The sequence below is a fragment of the Ictalurus furcatus genome, chromosome 25 (genome assembly GCF_023375685.1).
Source record: "Ictalurus furcatus strain D&B chromosome 25, Billie_1.0, whole genome shotgun sequence".
Taxonomy (NCBI): domain Eukaryota; kingdom Metazoa; phylum Chordata; class Actinopteri; order Siluriformes; family Ictaluridae; genus Ictalurus; species Ictalurus furcatus.
Genome location: NC_071279.1, coordinates 4,930,179 through 4,954,450, shown reverse-complemented (window position 1 = coordinate 4,954,450; position 24,272 = coordinate 4,930,179). Strand labels below are relative to the sequence as shown.

The 24,272-nt window shown below is 39.4% G+C and overlaps 2 protein-coding genes across 2 annotated transcripts in view; one reads left to right on the top strand and one right to left on the bottom strand.

Moving 5' to 3' along the window:
• Window positions 1-1,559, bottom strand: part of kif13bb (kinesin family member 13Bb) — a 51,981-nt gene extending 50,422 nt beyond the window's left edge. The window contains exon 1 of the mRNA XM_053614454.1: window positions 881-1,559. The gene's annotated coding sequence lies outside the window, so the exon portion shown is untranslated. The remainder of the gene's footprint in view (window positions 1-880) is intronic.
• Window positions 1,494-20,725, top strand: ints9 (integrator complex subunit 9). The gene is made up of 17 exons (XM_053614455.1): window positions 1,494-1,715; window positions 3,154-3,281; window positions 3,991-4,051; window positions 4,182-4,244; window positions 6,571-6,710; window positions 7,429-7,515; window positions 7,749-7,869; window positions 8,419-8,553; window positions 8,684-8,795; window positions 9,340-9,520; window positions 10,636-10,696; window positions 11,179-11,350; window positions 12,309-12,433; window positions 12,650-12,817; window positions 13,970-14,068; window positions 14,788-14,925; window positions 19,157-20,725. The coding sequence occupies exons 1-17, from the start codon at window positions 1,707-1,709 to the stop codon at window positions 19,331-19,333; spliced, it is 1,977 nt and encodes a 658-aa protein (XP_053470430.1). The 5' UTR covers window positions 1,494-1,706; the 3' UTR covers window positions 19,334-20,725.
• The last annotated feature ends 3,547 nt before the right edge of the window (window positions 20,726-24,272 follow it).

The following is a 24,272-nucleotide window of genomic DNA, read 5'->3' as shown; positions in this document are numbered from 1 at the left end:
ACACACACACACACACACACAACACTGTCACACACACACACACACACACACACACACAACACTGTCACACACACACACACACACACACAGACAACACTGTCACACACACACACACACACAACACCGTCACACACAGACAACACCGTCACACACACAGACAACACCGTCAAACACACAGACACACAACACCATCACACACACAGACACACAATACCGTCACACACACAGACACACAACACCGTCACACACACAACACCATCACACACACACAACACCGTCACACACACACACACAGACAACACTGTCACACAGAACACTGTCACACACACACACACCACTGTCACACACACACACACCACTGTCACACACACACACACACACCACTGTCACACACACACACACACACCACTGTCACACACACACACACACACACAACACTGTCACACACACACACACACACACACACACACACACACACACAACACTGTCACACACACACACACACACACACACACAACACTGTCACACACACACACACACACACACACACACAACACTGTCACACACACACACACACACACACACACACACCACTGTCACACACACACACACCACTGTCTCACACACACACACCACTGTCTCACACACACACCACTGTCTCACACACACACACACCACTGTCTCACACACAGAGACACCACTGTCACACACACACACACACACAGACACAGACAACACTGTAAGGGTTCAAATGTAAGCACGGGACTTCCTTATATACAAAACCTAAAGTCTGAACACTTTGCATGACACACTTCAGTCTTGTGGTGTTTGTGTCCCGACACCGTGTTCAGCTCAGAGATCATATCTAAAGTGACGTTACCGTGTGGTGAAGAAAGTCGCTCCGCTTGTTTATGCGGAGTTTCTCATTCCCGTCCAAGCAGAGTTTATAAAAACAACCCCACTGCGTGTGAAGAGGAGCAGAGCTCACAGCGCTGACTTACTGCCTCTGTTTGCGGGTTTATCCGGCAGGAAAAAGAAAACAAACTCCACTTTCTTCACACAAAAGCAAATCACCGGAGTAAACCGTCAGGGTTGAGAACGTCCACCTGTTTCATTTCCGGTTTGTCGCCATTTTACATTTTAACCTGGAAAATCCGGAATCCGGTCAACAGGTGCGAGTGGGTAGATCCTCTCACTGCACCGGCTCATCCTCATCTCATATCCACATCCATATATATATACATTTATATTTATTAATGTCAAATTATATATCAGATAACATCCTTTTTGTGCATGTCAATGCTTCATTGTTTAATTTTTTTAAAGAAAATATTTTCCCTATTCTTCACTGTACTGACTAGTCGCTTTCATTTTCATTCCTACAAATAACCTATACAAAGGGGCGTCAGGAACTTGTGCTTATCTTTCTGTGTGGAAGAAAAACATCCCGTTTGAACTGCACTAATCTAAACCTCCCCCAAATCCCCAAATCCTATTAGGCGTTGTAGTAATTCTCTTTATCCTGTTTAAACTGGGTGGAGATTTTCTTTTTAAATCGCAGTACTCCGCCTGGCCAGCAGGTGGCGCTTTCAAAACCGGCGGAATTACACGCGAAGAAGACCTGAGCCGAGCTAAACTAAACTGTTAGCGGTTTCGCACAGTCTCGCTAGTACGAACTGATCAAATTACATCACACTGTATCAGATATGAAATTGGTGAGTTTAAAAATGAATGTTCTTTATTTATCAAACACCTCTCGAATGCGTTTGTGAGGTTAAAATAGAACAGGTAGTCCTAAAACATGCCTTAAAATGCTAACAGAGCTAATGTTGTCATGGCTGAATCTCAAATGTGTCAATATTGACTCTTTATGTCCACTAGACAAGGTGTAAAGAAATGACTTCTATAATTTACCTAGAGCACTATGGCGAACAAATTGGGACGCAGCCCAAAGCCGTTCAGTTTAGAGTGAGCCAAGTTGAACTATGATAGGAAATATGAGCTGGTTGTGTGTTAGAGATTAGAAAGGCAGATTATACACCAGTTTTAGCATCATTCCACTGGCTGCATGTTTCCTTTAGACTGTACACTTTTATTACTAGTTTAGAAGTCTCTTAATGGCAAAGCACAATTAAGATCATCTAGTGCTGCCCTTTTCCTTATTCCATGTATGAAACGTTAAAAATAAGTTTTGTACTGCTGAGAAAGAAACACAATAGAAACCCTCATAGAATTTGTAATGGTTTTAATGGGAATTGTTTTGGTTTTAATGGAAACTGTAATGGTCTGTGTGGGTCTGGTACTGGTCATTTCTGTTGGTGGTATGTTATGTCTAGTGGATACCATTAAGGACTAATAGAACACATTTGATATCTGGTAATGGTTTTAATGGTTAACAGATGCTTTGTAATGGTATTTGTAGTGGAAACCATTAGAATGTATGTGATGGTTTCTATTGGGGTTTTTTTCCGGCAGAGTGGTGAACCCATTAAACATTCAGCAGGTTCCATCTATCACTGATTGAAAAATTCACTTTAGCTTTTCAACTGGGTTTTATTTGCCTTATTTTTACTGACATGTCAACATTACTTTTATATTTTAATTAATTGTATTTTTTTAAATAAAATCTTTTCTTCTTTTTTCTTTGGTGCTATATATTTCATATTGATGTTGTTGTTGTTGTTGTTGTTATTTACCTATTTAATCATTTATTTTGGTTACCTTTTTGTTTCTTTATTTATGATTTTTTTTTGGGTACCTCACACTGTAAAGCACTTTGAGCTGCATTTTAAAAGTATAAAAGGTTTTATATAAACTTTATTATTTCTGTCTACTCTACCTGGTTATCAGATTTCTTACATTATTCATTGCATAACATTCAAAGAATAATCTAATGTTCTTCCTAATTCTCTTGCTTCTTCTATGATATTTTATTTATGTAGTGCTTTTAACAGTGGGCATTGTCACGAAGCAGTTTTACAGAAATCCAGATACAGCTTTAGATTTATCCCTAGTGAGTAAGCCAGAGGTGACGGTGGCAAGGGAAAACTCCCCGAGAAGTCATGAGGAAGAACCCTTGAAAGGAACCAGATTCAAAACTTAACCAATTTTCTTCTAGACACACATTCAGCTTTTTCTTTTCTGTTATTCTAGTACTGTTTGTCTGGTCACCCGACGTTGCCTTGCAATGTTCTCAAGTTTAAATGTACCACCATCATGTTGGACTGCGGGCTGGACACCACCTCTGCTCTGTATTTCCTCCCTCTGCCTCTGGTGCACAGGTCAGTTATACAACACTCTTCCTTATACTGGACATCATTTACATTCTACACAGGGATAAAAATGGTGTTAGTGTGTGTTTAAACAGTTCCTGTAGTTTCCTGCACTGTACATTTTGCATTCATAGGGTTAAAACAATCACGATAGAGCTGGACTAATCCAGAACCGTGGTCTCAGGTTGTTTTGAAACCTAGTTCCTCATCTGTCTATCTAACTGCTGTAGGTGATATGATTGAATTTTAATAGTATAAGTATAGGGTACTATAAATATTAACTGGCAGTTAATAATGTGCCAATAGTGTCGTGTGTGTGTATATGGTTAAGGTCAATACATGCAATTTCTCAAATGGTTCTACGAGTAATTTTGGCGCTGTTGCAATTTTCCTATTTCTATTGTTCCATAGCAATGAAAAAAATATTCCTTGAAACATGTAAGCCATTTAAAGGATAACATATGTGTGTGGAATATGTGTTCTGGATATAAATGCATATAATTACTCAGGACATGTTTAGTGTTCAAATATTAATGAAAGCATTAAATGAATCGGAAGATGATGAGCATTTTTTTAGTTGTGATGAACATGAAGGTGGATTCTTATGATACAATACGTAGTGGTGGTGGTGGTGTGTGTACACAAACTTTACACTCCAACATGTCTTCAGAAAGCCTATGAGAGACATTTATGGTTAGTTTTTGTTACCATATTTCAGTCCAAGACTGTCAAAACTCCCAGGATGGGCCTCCAAGGATGGAACAGTGAACCTTGAGAAAGTGAGCATTTTTTGGATGGTTTCTAAATTACTGCTGTAATATATATATGTAAAGATAGTAGCATGTAAAAAAAGAATTTGAATTAAGACCGTACATATTCTCTACATGCTCTATCTGCTCCGTGTTACAGGAGCTAAAGGAGTGTGCCGGTCGTGTATTTGTGGACTCGGAGCCAGAGTTTTGTCTTCCTGAGGTACGTGTTAAGTCTGCTGGAGATCAGTAAGATAATATTAGTAATATAACTAATGAGAAATAGTGATGGTAATGATATTACTGTATAATTAGGCACTACATTACCCATCAAAAGTTTACACACACTCATTCTTTATTATTATTTTCCACATTTTAGAATAATATTAAAGTCATCAAAACTCTGGAGTAACACAAATGGAACTATGGGAATTATGTTGTGATAAAAAATCCAAAATAAATCAAAATAATTTAATATTTCAGCATCTTCAAATTAGACGCACTTTTTGTCTTGAATTTTCAGAAATGTATTCTTGGTGTTTTCTCACCCGATTTCTTGAGGAATTTCCCTGAGATGATTTTTAAACAGTATTAAAGGAGTTCACACCTACGCCAGACTCTTATCGGCTGCTTTTCCGAATATTTTGCTCGAGTCGTCCGTTTAAATAAATATTTTTTTGTAAATAAAATGTTAGGTTTCTAATGAAAGAAATGAATACGCTGGCATGATTATATTTTTGTCTACAACACCGATTTCACACATTTAATCATACACCTTCAGATCAAAAGGTTTTTAACATCCTGAGAAATATTTGTTGAATATTCACAAACTTTTGACCAGTAGTGTAGATAATTAGCATCTAAATTCCTCTCTCAGGTCTTTAAGTCCATCGTTAGTAGTAAGTCATTACACAACACCGAGCACATGTTGCAGAACTGTGTTTCCCTGAAAGTAAGTCAGTACGATTCAGTACTGTTCAGACCGGGTACGTCAGGTGACTAAATCTGCTAGAGGATATCTGTTGTTTTTAATTATGAACAATTTTCACGGATTAAGCAATCTCTGTAATAAATGACCTTCATGATGTACACACAGTCATCCGACCAAAAGTTCCCTGCACGCTACACACACCTCACACACATCTTTAATGCAAACTGATCACTTAGTCCTTTATTATAAGTGCTTGGGCTTGAGGCTGTGCAAGTTGTACTTTCATTAATAATACAGCTCCATAACCTGTATAAGGCTATACCTGTATTAGGAGCTCAGTGACTTGCCTCTAGAAGCAGTGTTTTTCCAACAAAGTCATATATAAAATTTTTCTGCTTTTAAAACTCTGGCAGGACTTTTATTTCAGCAAGAGACAAGAGTATGTTAATGTCTCCGTACCCCCAGGATATTTTTTTTTAGCATGTGTGTTCGGACAAGCTATACACCCACTATCCACTTTATTAGGAACACTTGTACACCTGCACAATCTGAGATGCTTTTCTGCTCACCACGGTTGTAAAGAGTGGTTATTTTAGTTCATGTCAAATTCCTCAGGGGTGGTTTTGTTTTTCGCGCCATTTTGTGTAAACTCTAGAGGATATTTTTTCTGAAATACTCAAATGCGTACTCTGCAGTCACTGAGATTACAATTTTTCCACGTTGATGTGAACATTAGCTAAAGTTCTTGACCGGTGTGTGCATTGTGCTTCTGCCAGATGATTGGCTGATTAGATGAAAGGGCAGGTGTTCTTAATAAAGTGGTCAGTGGTCATATTACCTGAGGTTATTACTACAGGTCCTTTTATAGTAGGGTACAGACAGTGTGATGTTTGCAGCACAGTCTGTAAAAAAAAAAAAAAAAAAAAAATACTGACTTGATGGATCTCAAGGGACTAAAATCCTGAACATACGTCAGTAATAATAATTAGCCTCCTCTCCATGTGAAACTAATCCAGCCAAATAGAGCAAAAAATTCTGTTCACTTCAACAAACAGTTACTGTTCTGTAAATCACTATACCCTATTTGGGCGGCTGTGGCTCAGGTGGTAGAGCAGGTTGTGCACTAATCGTAGGGTTGGCGGTTCAATTCCCGGCACAACATGACTCCACATGCCGAAGTGTCCTTAGGCAAGGCACTGAACCCCAAGTTACTCCCGATGGCAAGTTAGCGCCTTGCATGGCAGCTCTGCTACCATTGGTGTGTGAGTGTGAGTGTGTGTGAATGGGTGAATGAGACACAGTGTAAAGCGCTTTGGAAAAAAGCGCTATATAAGTGCAGACCATTTACCATTTATACCCATTAGAGAGCAAAAAACAAACAAACAAAATAAAAACTATCCCTTGCTACATTTAGCAAGCATGGTTTTATAATAGAACACTATATTTATAACAATATATAACATGATAACTAATATTAATAGTGTGTTTCCTATTTTTGATCTTAAAAATGAAGAACTCAAGACTCAAATTGTTATTGTTCCACATTTGGGAAACGTCTTATAAGTTGAGTGTGCCGTTTCATGGTTCTGAGTGGTTGGGTTTTTTTCTTCCCCCCCAGAGAGAGCTGCTCGACCTGTCAACTATCGACGTCATCCTGATTTCTAACTACCACTGCATGATGGCTCTGCCGTACATCACTGAGCACACCAGCTTCTCAGGCACCGTCTACGCCACTGAGCCCACCTTCCAGATCGGCAGGTAACGTTCACTACATCTCATTCACAGCTCGTTTTTAATAAACAACTCGAATTTGATAGCGATTCCTGTCTAACTACACGACTCTGGAAACACTGGAGTTGTCACCATGGAGTCAGGCCTTCCAGATGTTTCCTGGACTAAAATAAGATGAGGCAGGATTTCCTGCTTTCTGGTACACATAGCGTACAAAGTCAGAATTCCTCTGTTCCACAATGTCAGAGAGTATCAAGTGCAGGAACATGAAAGAACAAGGGAACGGACACACTGAGAACGTGACACAAAGGCGTTCGATCGTTTAGAAAATGATCTAGTATTAAACAAATCAAACAAACCAAATCCCACCCGTCGATCATCTTGTGGCAGCACAATGCAAAAAAAAAAAAAAAAAAAATCATGCATCTGCAAGTCAAGAGCTTCAGTTTGAATTTCTGTGTAGACTGTGCATTATTAATATTACAGTGTAATTACACTTTGCATCGACCTCAAGCTGAAATGTAATCATCTCTGCTGTACTGAAAAACAGTTATTGTATCACAAAGTGTAATATTTGTTCTTATTTTGCGAGACTTCAGACTGTTCGTAAACACGGTGAACACACGACATTTGTAAGCGGCGTAATACTCCGCACTCCATACTACTGTCCTGTGAAATATGGTAAATAGGGACGGTGTTTGGATGTTGCTGCTTTGACACGTTTATGGTGTTTCTTGGTGTTTAGACTGCTGATGGAGGAGCTGGTTAATTTCATGGAAAGAGTTCCAAAGGCTCAGACTGCCACCTGCTGGAAGAACAAGGACATACAAAGGTATGAAAGTGGTGGGGTTTTAAAGTATAAATGAATCTAAAATTTGAACTCATTAAAACACTGTCTAAAATATTAAATGGGTTATTGTTTTAATGTCAAGTAAATTATTCCAATGTTCGATGACATCTCTACATCATTTATAAATATGCATGATGAAAGAAATTCACCCGTGTACAGTACTCCTACTGTTTTTAATGATGTTTTATGCTGTGTGTGTGTGTGTGTGTGTTTAGGATGTTGCCTGGGCCTTTGAAGGATGCAGTGGAAGTGTGGTCGTGGAAGAAGTGCTACAGCATACAGGAAGTGAACTCCGCGCTAAGTAAAGTGCAGCTGGTGGGCTACTCACAGAAAGTGGTATGTCACTACATCTCGTATCAATACCACTTCATCACAACTGTTTATCATCATCATCATCATCTCTTTTACACATACTCTCGTCTGGTTTATTTGACATTTATTGACATAAAGTATGGACAACATGGTTAAAACCGATCACATCGCCATGCTTTTCACGGTACACAGGAAATGACATGATATTTAGTTTTTCTTAACAAGTTATGAGAGCAGTGTCACAAAACACATGATCTGTTATTATGGACTCTAGTGCATTCAATCAAAAGGTGCACATTGGAAAAGAATCAACTTCAGGGTGGCTGCATCACATGACTCTGTCGTTGATAGTTTTCCTATTGCAGCATTTCACCAATTCCTTATATAATGTGCAATGTAAACAAGGCTGTTTCTGATGTTTTCAAATGATAACGTGTAAACTAACCTGTTCCAACATGTTAAGAAGTAGTAGATAAAAACGAAATGACTGCTAATAAATAACTGGTAAATGAATATTGAGTATTTTTGTTTTGTGTTTCTCTTCTCTCATTTCTCCTTCCTCCCTGACATTAGGAGTTGTTTGGTGCAGTGCAGGTCACCCCTCTGAGCTCCGGCTATTCCCTGGGCAGTTCAAACTGGATCATCCAGTCTCACTATGAGAAAGTGTCTTATGTCTCCGGCTCGTCCTTGCTCACCACACACCCTCAGGTCAGCGTTTTACTTTACACTAAAAAGTTGTGGCGTATCATTAGCGTCGTTTTCTGCTGATAGGGCAGTCTGGGCTGGCAGAGCAGCAGTAGGGTTTTGTTTCAACTAAATCATGTTGTGTTTTATGCAGCCTATGGACCAGAGCTCTCTGAAGAACAGTGACGTTTTGATCCTAACTGGCCTGACCCAGATCCCCACAGCCAACCCAGATGGCATGCTAGGAGAATTCTGCAGCAACCTGGGTCAGTTGAGCAAAGACCGCTCACACACTTTGTGTGTTTGCTGTGTTTGCTGTGTTTGCTGCAGTCTAGGGATACGTTATCGTCATTTACATGTCGTATTCTATTCAGCGGCTGTTTATTAACAATGATGTAGTTCTGAATATAAACCGGACATGAAAAATGTTTTGCTTAGTGTTTCAAGCATTTAGGGGAAACCAATAAGACCTCAAATGCTCAGTGTACTGCAGTTATTTATGTACACTGCTGTAGCATAGAGTTTTGTGTACTTGTGAAACCTCATATCGCACTTTAAAAGAAAAGGTGGTGTTACACAGTGGTAAACAGTCGACTGTCCCAACTTTTTTGGAGTGTGTTGCAGTCATCAGATTTGAAATGAGTGTGTATTTTCAAAAATAAATTCAGTTCACAAATTAAAACATCAAATAACGTGTTTTCAATATAGTACAGGGGTAATTTCAATTTGGGGAAACCACTTGAAGTGTTCGTTGTGTTGAACTTACTTTCTTTCTTTCTTTCTTTCTTTCTTTCTTTCTTTCTTTCTCAGCCATGACAGTCCGAGCTGGAGGGAACGTTTTGGTTCCGTGTTACTCCTCTGGTGTGATTTATGACCTGCTGGAGTGCCTCTACCAGTTCATGGACTCTGCTAACCTGGGAAACACACCCTTTTACTTCATCTCACCTGTGGCCAACAGCTCGCTGGAGTTCTCTCAGATTTTTTCAGAGTGGTACGCCGTCTAATTATTGTCCTATTAACTTTATTAGATCCAGAGTTGATCTTGCAGGTCAGACGACAAAGAAAACAGCTCATCCCTAAATTCTGTCGATCAGCAGAAATGTTCTGTGTCCAACATTTTGCTTCTTTAGTATTGAGACTAATGTACCTGCTAAATACCTGGGCAGTGGCGGCTCAGTGGTTAAAGGTTCTGGCTTACTGATCAGAGCCTTTAAGCCCCAGCACTGCCAAGCTGCCACTGTTGGGCCCTTGAGCAAGGCCCTTAACCCTCAATTGCTCAGATGTATAAATGAGATGAATCTAAGTCGCTCTGGATAATGGCATCTGCCATGACCTGCATTGTTTAGTAACTACGTGCTGTGGAAATGTATTAGTCTTTCTGAGTTCACAAACAAGAACACGTGATTAAAATCTGTATATAGTCCCAACAGCAGGTTTATTACCTATGAACTAATCGGCTTGTTCTACTTCAACAGAACCGCTTCTGAGAGCTGACCAAAATGAACTGAATGAAAAATCCCAGAGCCTTCATAAGTATTTCAGAACAGTAGGAGGGCCTTAGCTGTCTATCAAACGAGACGGCGGGTAGTAAACTGCAAGATGTCATACGTGAAGGCACACTTTTTAAATTGATTTCCACTTTTTATTGATTTCGACTGGAAATTTTATTGAATACTTGATTTGAGATTTTGAAAATGGAATCAATTAAATTTGACACTTGTTTTCCACACTCTTTCCACACCCTAACCCTAACTTGTCTCTTATTACAAGCCCGTATATAGTGATTATGCATAAACAGCTCCACCGTGCTGAAACGAAATCATTATATTTTCTACATTCACCCGTCAGTTATATACCGTAATACCTTAATTTCTCCAACACTCAGACAATAAAATAATTTCACTATTTAGAAATGGCTTGCTTTAGGAACAAGGCTTTCTTCTTGCTATGGGAAATGCAATTTGATTCATTTGGACGTCCAGCCCAGGAGGGTCAGGAATCAGTTTGGATGGAAGTGTATGAGGGCCTAAAAGGACAGGCTGTCTTTTTATTTATTTACTTACTTACTTACTTGTTTTTCTGTCTCTTTATCTCTGTTTTCTCAAGGCTGTGTCAGACTAAGCAGTCCAAGGCTTACCTCCCTGAACCTCCTTTCCCACATGCTGAGGTAAATCTGCATATCCACATCTGTAAATGTACATATTTATACACTGGGAATCAGAGGTACAAATCACTGAGTGGTACCTGTAAATGATGTATATTTCCCAGCTTTTCATGTACACTACCAGTCAAATGTTTATACACACTCATTCTTTATTTTTACTCCCCACCCCCCCTCTCGGGGGTAACGCAAATGGAACTATGGTATGGAACAAATGGAATTATGTTGTGATAAAAAATCATTTCAGTCAAGTGTCCACAAACTTTTGATTAGATATAATCTATTTTGACTAGATATAATCTCATTTTATGAAGAGACTGGACACACACACTTACTATGCCACTGTATAAGATATACATGTACAAGAATACAGCCAATATAGAGTCCCAGTATAAAAATGTAACAGACTCTTCTTCACATTGTGGCTTTAAATAAATAAATAAATAAATAAGAATCATGCATTATTTTCCTCATTTACACATGCACAGCTGATCCAGACCAACAAACTGAAGCATTACCCGAGCATCCACGGCGAGTTCAGCAGTGATTTCAGACAGCCGTGCGTGGTGTTTACGGGGCATCCATCACTGCGGTTCGGGGATGTCGTGCACTTCATGGAGCTGTGGGGCAAATCCAGTCTCAACACAATTATCTTCACTGGTCAGCGCACACACACTAATGCATACACACTTCTGCAGCAGTGGAAATTTAGGCATGCAAAGATTTGTGTCCTGCATTACAATCTGAATCCAGTGTATTGATTTACATTTAGCATGCAAAAACAAGGGAATATACATAAAAGAATAATGAGCTGAATAAGAATTAGGAGTTCATATTTATGCAAGTATTTGACCTACTGGTTCCTACCTACTTTAATACTTTTTCCTATCTATGGAATGTGGGCATACTTCTCTATCAACCCATAGCAGCTGACCTCTGAATGACTGATAGAAAGCTTTTAAATCACACCGTTGTTTAACTAGCATGCCCACTGGCTGACAGTAGTGTCCATCCAAAGCATGCATCTCGATATTCATGAATTTAACATGTTAGTTTTGATAATGCTGGTCTCTGCTAATGTCTTGACGTCACGAGAGACTTCTGAGCTAACCGCAAGTCACTGGAATCCCTCATAATAAAACCATGCACATCTATGTTTGCTGTGTCCAATTTAAATTCGAACGTGTACACTGATGGACCATGTTTGTGTTCCTGCAAAATTAGATTTTCAAACAACGACATGGAAAGTCCGAGTTTAATTACGCCCAATGGGGAGCACTCAGACGGGGAGCAAGGATTATTTCCTTGTATTGTTCATCTACTGAGTTAATTAGCTGAATAGAGCTCTTCTCAGGTCAAAATTTCTGTATTATAAATACTTTATAAGGATTAAAACACAAAAAAAAGGCTTGAAATATTTCACTTTATGTGTAATGAAGCTAGAATATATGAAAGTTACACTTCATATATATTTATGAATGTATGTATGTGTGTGTGTGTGTGTGTGTATATATATATATATATATAATGTATGTATGTTTGTGTGTGTGTGTATGTGGTTTTTTTTTTTTTTTTTTTAATATAGTTTAATCTGAGCTTTTTGTGCCATTCTGTGCAGAGCCTGATTTCTCCTACCTGGACGCTTTGGCTCCCTACCAGCCGCTAGCCATGAAGTGTGTGTACTGCCCCATCGACACACGCCTCAACTTCCACCAGGTTTCCAAACTTCTGAAGGAAGTTCAGGTGCACACTGTGATCCCCTTGCCATATGCTCTGTGTCTGTGCTTGTGAGAGCAAAATCAAACCTCGAGGTTACATTGGGCTCCAGATCACTACTGACCCATTGAAACTGGGGTTCTGTAATAGTGTGTATATTTTCTTATCTTGCCTTTTTTTTTGTTTAAATTTCTGGCTGTGTGTGTGTGTGTGTGTGTGTGTGTGTGTGTGATTGATTGTTAGCCACTTCATGTGGTGTGTCCTGAGCAGTACACTCAGCCTCCTCCCTCTCAGTCACACCGGTCTGATCTGATGTTGGAGCTGCAGCCTCCACCTCTGCCCTACAGCCGATGCTTCGTTCTCAATCTGCCCTTCCACCGCACGTATGAACGTGTCCAGCTTCTGCCCGAGGTCAGTGTGTGTGTCTTTATTTATGAAACTAAAAAAACATTCCACCCATCCAGCCTTATGCCAAATTCATTTAATCACATAGCTTTATGCCAAATTCAATTAAATGAATCACATCAAAACAATATCAGGTAGCTCATATGAACAAGTGGCTTGCGTAACTTTCATATCATCTAATAAAGAGAAGTGCAAACCTCGGGCTTCTACACAATACAATACGATTTTAGTTCATAGGGAAACGATTTGATGTTTGATGACCACTGAATCTGCTCGGGAAAGATTCAGTGATTAAATTTAGTAGCCTCTGATCAATATGTGAAAGATTTTTTTTTTTTTACTTACCAGTTGCGTGTCGGTCTTTGATAATAATAATTGATTTCTAATCACATGTAATTGATAATAATCAAGTTATGATCGCGAATCGATTTAAAATCAATTATAATCAAGAGTTATCGACTTGTAATCGATTTTATGATTGTTAGCTGGATTTGGATACATCGATCCAAATCATCTGATTGTTACACCCTTACTAATAAGTGTTTCTAGATGTGTGTGTGACTGTACTGGTGTTACATTACTCTGGGAATTACAGAGAAATGAATCTGCACGTACGTACATGTTGCTATCAAAACAAATAAGCATTTACATGTGGACTCCTGGGAAAAGGCATGTGACAGAGGTCGAGAATTTGAACAATACAGGAAGAAGTTTGTTTGGAAATGATCTTAATGTTTGATTAATTGCATACGTAATTTATAAGGAAGATTTAATCTTTCTGAAATGCTTACCACACACCTGAGGGGAGGTTTCAAAAGAAACAGGTCTGAACAGCCTCGTAGCCATGTTGGAAAGCATCTTTTGAAGGCATCTATGTGAAACACATGGGCACAGCGACCGTCCTTGTAGAGGGATTTCATATGGAGGAATCGAGATGTATGGGTTGATTAAAGGATGGGGGTTTTTTTTTCCGAGTGAAAAGTCCAGTTGGTTTTTAGTCACTGTCACAAATCATTTCATATAATAGTTTAATTCTTTTAAAATACACGAGTGAGAGAAGCTGTGATAAGCAGAAGCTTGATTTCAATGCAACGTTGAAAGATGAGAAACAAGCTGGAACACATTCAGTAACTAAATCCTCTGTCTTTCTGCTTTCAGCTTGCCAAAACTCTTGTACCTTCTGAGATTAAACCTGGCATCTCCGTGGCAAACGTGTCAGCAGTCCTGCAATCGAAGGACAACAAGCACGTCCTCCAGGTTTGTGCGCAACAGTGATCAATGATAAACTTCAGAAGGATAAGTGCTAATCTGTGCTAATAAGTGCTAATCTAATAAGCGATAATCTCAGTCACTTAAAAAAATATTCTATGGGCAACTAAAAAAAACTAGCTGCAGTTTCATGTGAAAGACTGATTTTTAAAAGTTGTCAAAAAAAAAAAAAGAGGGATAATGAACACTTCACTGGCTTATCACGTTTCAGTCTAAGTGCTTCAGTGCAACTGTCTGAAAACCGAAACTGGAAAGTGTGTGTGTGTGTGTGTGTCAGAGAGAGCGATGGACAGACTGTGAACAACACTGCCTGATGTGACTTTTAGTTCCACATCCATTGCTTTCTTCTTCTTCGGTCTATTTCTTCCTATCATGATTCCATCTGCTATGACATGCTTTCCTAAAAATATTTTCTGGTCTCATTTAGAGCATCTGTTGTTGTGAACATGTGGTGATTACTAATCAATATGAAATTTACACAGCCTCTTAAACTATTTAAATGCCTGTGATTATCTTTAGACAGGAACTGACCAGTTGAATTAACATACTGAAGTACTTACAAATTCTTAGTACATACTCAGTAGTGCAAGTACTTACAACCTCTTAGGTACTCACTTAATCCTTCAAGTACTTACAAACTCAAGGTCTTGCTCCTTCTTGGGAAGAATAGCAGCATTTCTCCTGTGTGTGTGTGTGTGTGTGTGTAGCTGGTGCCCAAGCCTGCTCCTGTGGCTCCCAGTAAAAAGAGGAAGAGGCTGATGGAGGAGGTTCCTGAGCTGTCGAGCCCAAAGCCCCTGCTGAGTGGAGCTGTGCCTCTGGAAGCTTTCCTCGCATCACTGCACAAGGTGGGAGAGAGCTGGGCATGGGCCAAATACATTTTCATAACTACAGTCATGTGAAAAAAATAAGTACACCCCATGGAAATTGTTTTTTTTGTTGTTGTTGTTTTGGGTGTTTTTTTTACATATTTGGACAAGCAAACATTTGATCATCTTTGAAACGGTGCCTATTAATGAAGTTGATATACTTGAACAAAACCACAGGGAAAATGAGCTTTTTAAATAATTTATTCAACAGAAATACCAATAGATAGTGATATTCTTCTGTGGAAAAAGTACACCCTTGTCCTCAGAAGCTAGTATTGCCCGCTTTAGCAGAAATAACCTCTTGTAGGTATTGTGCATAATTGTCCACCAGTCTCTGACATTGGCTTGCTGGAATTTTTTACCACTCTTCCATGCAATATTCTTTCAGTTGTAAGAAGTTTGAGGGTTTTCTTGCATGTATTGCCTGTTTCAAATCCCTCCACAACATTTCAGTGGGATTCAAATATTCATATTGAACACCTGATTCTAATATTATGGATTTGATGGTATGAGAAATGTAGGGGTGTACTTACCTTTTCCACGTGACTGATCTTATTTTTTGTTCATTTGTGAAAATTACTAAAAAATGTTGATTTTGTGTGTCATTTGATAGAGTGCATCAACTTTATTAAGAGGATCAAAATTTTGCTTGTCCAAATATGTCAAAAAAGCCAACAATTTTTATGGGCTGTACTTATTTTTTCACACGACTGTATCTAGCAAGGTTTTAGAAATGTTTAGCCAGACTGAGGACACAACCTGTTATTCCCAGCCTCCAACCAGGAAAATCCAAAGAAAACGCCCCCCTCAACTTGAAATTCCTCCCTGTCAACTTTGGGTAGTCTTCTTAACTATGAGTTCATTCCCAGTATATGGAGTGATAATCAACATCAATCAACATGGCTCAATGGATCAATCAACATACAGACATATTTGCACGTTAAATCTATAACACAGACTATACTGTTTGCTGCTTGATGAGGAAAATGTACATCGCTCACCTCAGTTAGCTGACTCGCTCGTTGCTAACAAAAGACGAACATGGAATAACCTGCAAATGACCTTACTCCTTGCCCAATATGATCTTTATAAGCAGCCAAGGCAAGGTTATAAAATAACGCAAATAAAATCATTTCCATGTTGATTGGTAAAGGATATTAATGTTTTCTTAAACTAGAGATGCCAAAGTAGTGGTGGGAAAAACTCCGTTTTGGTCAAAACTCAATTTTTCATCATATTTGGCTGTTTTTCTAGAAGTTAGTCCCAGCGACATACTATGGGTTTTCCCAGACAGCCATACAACTAAGCAAATAAATAATTAGTCATGAGAGTTGATTTTCAAGTCTAGAGCCAGTGTGTCTGAAAATTTGGCTTCGTCAAAGAATTCCAATTAGAGTGCCTCACTGTTTAATTTGATACAGGAAATGAATGGAAAGTGCTACATTTAATGAAGCTTCTTATTATTGCAGTAGCATTTTATCATGTCGTTTGATGGTCTCGGGGCCGTGCACTTCCATAGAGGCAGGGAATTAGTGCAGTGTAATCCCATCTGCGTTCCTGTTAAATCCCCATTAAGAGGGGAGAGATGGAGGATGATGGATGAAGCCGTCCCCTTCTAATAGTATCAGGGTCTCGTGTGTGCAATATAGAGAGCGTTAGCGAACACGGTGTGCACGAGAGGCGCTTCATTTCTGTTCCATTACCAACTTTAAATGATCCAGAGTGAAAAGTAGTGACGTAAGACATGAGAAAGCTATGATCAATTTTCTTGTGTGTATGTGTGTGAGAGAAAGAGAGAGAGAGAGAGAGACTCTTTAGGCAGGAGAAAGGCTGCGGGATTTGAGAATTAGACCCCTGATGGCACTCTAAATTGAGGCAGAGAGGTGGAGCACACACAGATTAAAATGGAAAGAGAGTAGCTATAACACCATCTGTGTGGACTGAGAGAACGCTGCTGATTATTTTTCATGGGCTGCATTAAAGAAGATTGGAAATTCTAACTGCTTTCGAGATTGTGCCAAATGTGGGTGTCATTACAAACTTATTTTTATTGTTTAATGTTGTGGAGTGTTTGCAAAACAAAAAAAAAAGTTAATTACAGTACGTTATAGCAGACACTCCCTCACCAGCCTCTGTTTTTTGCTCTTGAAGTTAATAAGACAAGAAAATGCAGCTTGACACGGTACCGGGAAACTCGGAAACCCTTAAGACTTTCCCATGTCCGAAACCCGTACAACTTTACTTCTGACTGCTACTAAGTGCTGACACTGGAGACTCATTCCAAAAATCTCCTCACAGAAAACTTCACCATCAACAATTACACCCATTAAAAAATAATAATAATACATCTGTGTCCACCATGTGTAAGTAACTTATAGAAATGAAATGTGTATTAATGCGAATGTGTTAATATAAACCTGTGATGTATCCTGCAGCGAGCACTATTGCCAGAGCTGCTGTTTATAGAAAATGAATCAACACCTTCTGACCAATCAGAATGGAGAATTCGACAGAACTGTGGAACAGGTTTCAGTAGTGAATGATAAACAATTTACAAAAGACCCACAGAAATAATTCCGCACCAGATCTAGCACACTTGAGAAAACTGTTTTCAGAAAAATAAACACTGATTGGTTGGGTGAAACTGAATGCTGCAAGGCAAAAAAAAAATGCAAATGAGCAATGCAAACACCTCACTTTGGCATCTAACCAACCCCCCTCCAAAAAAAAAAAAAAAAAAAAAACGTTCACCATCCTATAAAGGTGAACCAGCAAGAGCCCAAGCAGATGAGCTGATCTTTTACTGTGGTATGTGTAGGATTAAGTGTAGAGAGAAAGCTTGTGAACTTGGTTTTATCTGGGATAAAGTGGGATCTAGGCCTGGTCTACGTTATATAGGTTATTCTTTTGTGTGTGTGTGTATATAAGGCTGCCCTCTCAGGCTGCACAGCCAAGAGTCGTGGGAAAGAAAGCGCTCTGAAGTCCTCCTGAGACCTAAAAGATGCGTAGTGAGCACTAAAACGTACAGCACGTCTTCAATCACCAGCTAATTAAACGCGCAGTGAGTCCTCTTTAGTCGGGTCACATGGCCAGCCTTTAACATCACTGCAGAAAATACTGCAGCACACTCGCCTTCAGTTTCATTAGAGTGCGATCGATATGCTAATGTGATAGAAAGCTGGCAGGATTAGCTGTGTGTGTGTGTCTGTCAGAGGGAGAACTAGGACGATGCTGCTGAAGATTGCATATCAGAAATCAATAAAGAGTTCGGAGAGTTTGACTGTATTGGGTTTAACTGTGAAAAATCTGTGCACTCTTCGGCGCTACACTGTCACTTACTGTGCCCATTGTCCTGGTTTAGTAGTACTGTACTGTCCTGTGGTGTTTGTACACGTTTGCACATGCACTTTATGTAGAAATGTGTACGTCTTATTTAGTTCTGTGTCATCTCATGTGGTTAGTGTGTTGTTTTATGTAGCACCATGGTCCTGGAGGAACGTTGTTTCGTTTCACTGTGTACTGTACCAGCTGTATATGGCTGAAATGATAATAAATCCACTTGAACTTGTGAGAGCCCTAATGCATGGAACTTTTTCTGTTTTTCAGTTTACTTGGTAAAGTTTAGTCAGTTTCTGTAAAACACAGTATACTAGCATAATAGTACTAGTATATAGTAGGGTGGAATAGTATACCGCATGGAGAAATCCACAGAGTCTGGACAATGCAATATACCATCTCACATCAGAGCAATTAAACTGGTTCAAAAGAGTTTATAGTGTCTGAGCTCGAGTCTTGACCTCAGTGCTGCTAACATGCTGTTTTGTGATTGAAGCAAGAATAGAAGGGACTAGAAGAAAGGGCTGAGTTCATGGTTCAGGGTTCCCCAGGTGATTTTTATTCATTTATTTTTTTACATTGGTGGAAATGATAAAGTATTGTATTCATTACAATACAACACAATTCATTATTGCATTGGAGTTTTTTGTGATTGTTCCAGACAAGAGTGTTTGGTTTTTGCTGTGGCGTTTTTCATAATTTGCAATGCAACTTGCAGACTTTTTTCAGGTTTTTTTGTTAAGCTGGGATTTTTGTCAATTTTTTTTTCTCCAGATGTATTTATATCTGCTATATTTTAATTTGCATATTGCTGTTGTTGTTGTGCCTGAGCTTCCACCTCTCACTGTGCTTTATTCGTCTTGCTTGTGCTCAGAGCGGAATCTCCGAGGTGAAGGTGGAGGAGACTGTAGACGGTCACATCCTGCACCTGCAGGCTGAGGACGCACTCATCCAGCTGGAGGAAGATGCAACGCACATCGTCTGTGACAACAACGAGCCACTGCGCACTGCCCTCAGAGACCTGGTGCTCCGCTTCCTCCAGAAGCTCTGACTTCTGACCTTTTGAGTCTGAACTCTGACCTCAGTGTGGTTGCACACAGCGTGGTGATGATCCAGTGGGTCAGTAGCGGTGAGCAGTGAGCACTGGGACGCAACTGAGGCCGCTGAGGTTATTTGTGTTTTAAGTTAAAACAGAAGCTGATTGTAAACACGAGAGAGCCGTGCCTCAGGGCAGGAAGTCCTCACTGGTGAACACTGTACCTCACTGATTTCTTGAAGTAAGACCTGTTCCTGGGCCAGAATTCCTTATAGCGCTAATGACATCAGTTTGTGTCCTACTCCTCCTGCTCTTGAGCCACGTCCCAGAATGCACTGCTTTCAGACTAAGAGCCTTTCTTTTTGAAAAAGTATGAACAAGGTGCATCTTCAGTCCTGTTGGGACTGAAGATGCACCTATAAATAAATTAATTAACAAAATCAGGAATTTTGTTAATTTATTATTAACCGTACACAGAGCTACGCTGTGATTTATCTGTGGAAGATGTCACATTTCGGTGGGACATTTTCTCTATCTATAACCTATGTGGGATAACCACAGGCAATAATAATTTTGATAAGTTGCCCTGTATTAACTTCATTTTTACACACTTTAAATGGAAGTCTAATGGGCTTCGCATTCCATCAGTACACCTTTATATAAAGCAAATATCATACACATTCTGCGACCAAAGGTGTGCACACATCACGCTCTAAATCTGTACAAGTCATCCTTGCAGAGATGGCGCTACTTTTCCAGAGGAAAGAATTTGTGGTCATGTGTGTTCCCGATGTAGTTCTGATGGTACACCACAAAACCTAAAGCCCGAATTAGCAGAATGACGTCGCATTGCTGCAGTGTTGGAAAGTTTGATAAAACTTCATAAGAACTGCTTAGGTAAGACTTTCTCTCATGTCCGTCTCATCATAAGACCTTTATTGTTAGCGTAGCTTTTTGTTTCGAGTTTGTGTTCTATAGTCCCACATTTTAAATGTTTATTCATGGAACTCAACAACTGCCGTCAGACTTCCATTCTAAGTGAACTTTGAGTAAAATGTGTTAAAAATGACTTTCGTGTCTGGAAGCCGAATGCCACTTATGGAGGGAACGTTCAAGTGGCTCAGGAATAGGAGGAATCAGATCAGATGATACTGTTGTTCCAAAAAAGCGAGACTGCTCAGGGGGAAAAAATGAGGTTCATCACCGTTCATGAGTAATTACAAACAATGTGTAAAAATTTATTTTTTTATTGTTCAGGAAGCTTGGAAATGAAATGTGGAAAAAAAAATATAAACAAAATAATAAAAATAATGATAATAATAATAGTCATCATCTCTGCTAACCTTTTATCATTTTATATTAATGTGTAAATCTTTTATAATTTTGTAATAAATAACGTTTCTTCGATTTCTTATGCCTGTTCTTCTCCACTGCACTAATCAGTGGCTTTGCTGAAGTTTTGGCACCAGAGGTCAGAACTGAGCAGCCCGATACCCTCCGCTTGCCATTATACAACTTCTAAAAATAGTTTTGATCCAGATTGATTTAATTCTTGTTAGTGGGACTGTGGGTTTTGCCCTTTTTTCTTTTCTTTTTTTGGAAGGAATGTGCTTTTTTTGAAAGAAATGGAGCGCAGCAGATGGCTTTGTAATTTGGCCTTTAAAGTGCATTAGAGCAATCATGCTTAACTGAACTACCAGTGAGTTGGTGTTCAGTCTGTGTGAGCTGCAGTATGGAGAGATTTCGGCCTGGTTTTAAAATGACTAATCACCTTACTTCGCTGCATACTTGTATTTGGTTTTCTATCATGTTTATTGAGTGGGAGGACTCGGAGCACGAATGTTTCGCCATATTGCCCCTATACTTTCACCTGCAAAATACCTAGAACACACGCCTGAATACCTACAGTCTGGCTTCACTGATTCAGAACAGCTTGTATCAGGCAAAAGTTAGGTGTCTCTGTATTTTCCCAATAAACAAATGACCTCTCACATATTCTTCATCATCATCATTGGAATTCTGGTCATGCCTCTCCTGATAGACTTGTGAATTATCTCCATTTTCGCATAGTGTTATAAAGGCAGCAGCTCACTTGGTGATAAATATTTTTCAGCAAGTGGTTATCTGCTTGAGATACATGCAGCAGAGAAGCATATTCAGTTAATAATGAAAAATGTCCAACTTCTCCCAATGTGAAGGCTTTTCCCCAGGCCACACACGCACGTTATTTTTGCTTTAGCCAAATTTCACTGTTTTTTTTCAGTGCATTGTTACGTTAGCTCTGCAACTCCAGAGGTTACGTTCATTTGCAGCCCCATGTGGTAAATTAGCAGGGTTAGGAGGGTTACTTTAAAAATGTATTCAGTTACAGTTACAAATTACTTCATAAAAAATGTCATCAGTAACATAATCCAAGTATCACAATAGGAAAAGAATGTAATCTGATTAGTTTTGGGTTACTTCAGGGTTACATATGTAAATAAAGTCAAGACAAAAGCAATATGATCTAAGATACATTTATTTACAGCTTATTTTAGAGCTTAAAAACATGTTCAATGTTTGGATTTGTTTGGATTTGAACTGGTAAGAGTGAACCAGAACTATAATCATGCAGCTGTCTATATCGTGTCGTGTCAAAAGCAGGGCTCCAGAAGAAATTAATCTATTAATGAGCCGTTGACTCCTAGAAGAAGAAGAAGAAGAAGAAGAAGAAGAAGAAGAAGAAAAATAAAACAGGTGCCAAATGATTTTTTTTAAGCACCACATAAGAATGAACTTGCGTTTAAAAAATTTTTTAACACTTACTTTCAGTCATCCTGTGATGTGTGTACGTCTGGCCGCCTTTTACAGCGTCAGCATTTTCATCCAAGTTCACTTAATGTGGGAACTGAACGTCTTTTCTAACTTGAGAACTATATACAGTCGCAAAGAATTGCTCTTTCCACAGAATCTGAGCCAGTGTCACTGACCATAATTTCTGTATGTCAGCATCACTTGGCCACTGAGTGTAGTTTGGCCTCCTCCTCATCCTGCTGTTCCTCCTCTTCCTCCTCTGTTTTGCAGAAAGCCAGCGTTTGACACATGGTTCCGGATCAAACTGTTCAAGTGATGGGCCCTCTGTGCTGATCCCGATCAAGTTGTCCAAGGTTTAATTGCGTACTTTTTTGATTTTATCCCATTTTGAGCTGAAAAGCCATGTTCACTCTGGTAGGACTCTGGTTCAAAATTGGTAGGACAAGCGATATCTCAACTAGATGCATTCTGCTCAAAGCACATGCAGAGTCTCTGTCATTCATTACGTTTACATGGACAACAATAATCTGATATTAACCCGATTAAGACAGTTTAAGAAATGTGTCCTGTCGCACAATGCGGTGAAAACTCCCACACGATGTTAATAGTGTGATTAAGGTGTTTACACATCTGTAATACACGTCGATAATGCGACTAAAACAGGAATACTCCACACGTCTTAATGTGATTTGTGTTTACTTCGAGTATGACTTTAGTCGGATTAAGGTCATCAGTAAGCGCTGTTTACATGCTAGTTTCTTAATCAGAGTATCGTCTTAATTGGGTTAATATCGGATTATTGTTGTCCATGTAAACGTACTGACGGTCTCTTTCTTGAGATGGTTCGTTCCAGTAATGAAATCCGTTCTCCCGGCTGTTTCTCTCTGCCCGCTTTGGAATAAAAAAAGAAGTCTTAAAATTGCCTTTCTGCACTTCTACTTGGGCATTCGTTGATTGACACGGAAAGACGATCCTCCGAGTCTCCGTCGTTCTCTCTCTCTCTCTCTCATATGCCTGCACATCTGGAGCCTGCTTTTTGATTAGCAGGTGTGCCATCAGTGTTGGTGCTCGACAGAGACGAGGATTGTTTGCAGAAGTCTGATATTTTTTCGTTTTGACATGTCTTTCTGAGGCGGAAAGCTGACCCTCTCTTTCCCTGTGCGTATTTTGGTGCTCTGGATGATTTGAATTTGAATTGTGAAACACTTTTTTGGGGGTTTTTCCCAGCGTCTCATTTTATTACGTCAACACAACAAATGATGTGAAGGGCCACTCCTCACAGAACACGCAATTAAAAAGACATTACATGCAAATTTTTTAATCCTAACGTGTAAGTTTATATTGTCACCAGTGGCAATCTCAGCAAAAAAATCACTCGCAAATGAATATTTTTGGTCGACCGTTTTAGCCACATTCTGGATCCCCGCAAAAGTTTAATTCCTTTGGTTTTAAATGAAAAAAAAAATGTAATCCCAATAAACCTGCAGTCTAATTTACTTAGTTTTTGGACCTAACTGTAGGCTAATGGATTATTTACGTTTGTTTGTTTGTTTGTTTGTTTTTGTATCCGGATTACATGTATTCTGTTACTCCCCAGGCCAGTAAATTAGCAGTACCATTAGCTTGTCTGCATGACATCACTTATGAACTGGATTTGGTTTTAGGTGCATATTAGGCATGACTGATATTTGATTATATTTGAGCAAGGGGGATAACTGTGTAAATATGATGATGTTTTTTTTTTACACCAGACCATTTCTTTAATAGTCAGGTTCGTAGTCCAGTTTCTTGGCTTCACCATTCGTGAAAACGCACACACATGAGGGCAGCAGATTAACACCAGCACAGCTGTTCATGCACTGAGCCAAGAGGGACTTTCTTCAGTAGTGTAGCTCTGACTCACTCTACTCAAACAGTGCCCTCGATTAATGGCTGCATAAGATTCTGCCTTTCAGATCCTGCTCCTTCAGATCCCGCCTTTCAGATCCCGCCTTTCAGATCCCGCCTTTCAGATCCCGCTCCTTCAGATCCCACCTTTCAGATCCCGCCTTTCAGATCCCGCTCCTTCAGATCCCGCCTTTCAGATCCCGCTCCTTCAGATCCCGCCTTTCAGATCCCGCCTTTCAGATCCCGCTCCTTCAGATCCCACCTTTCAGATCCC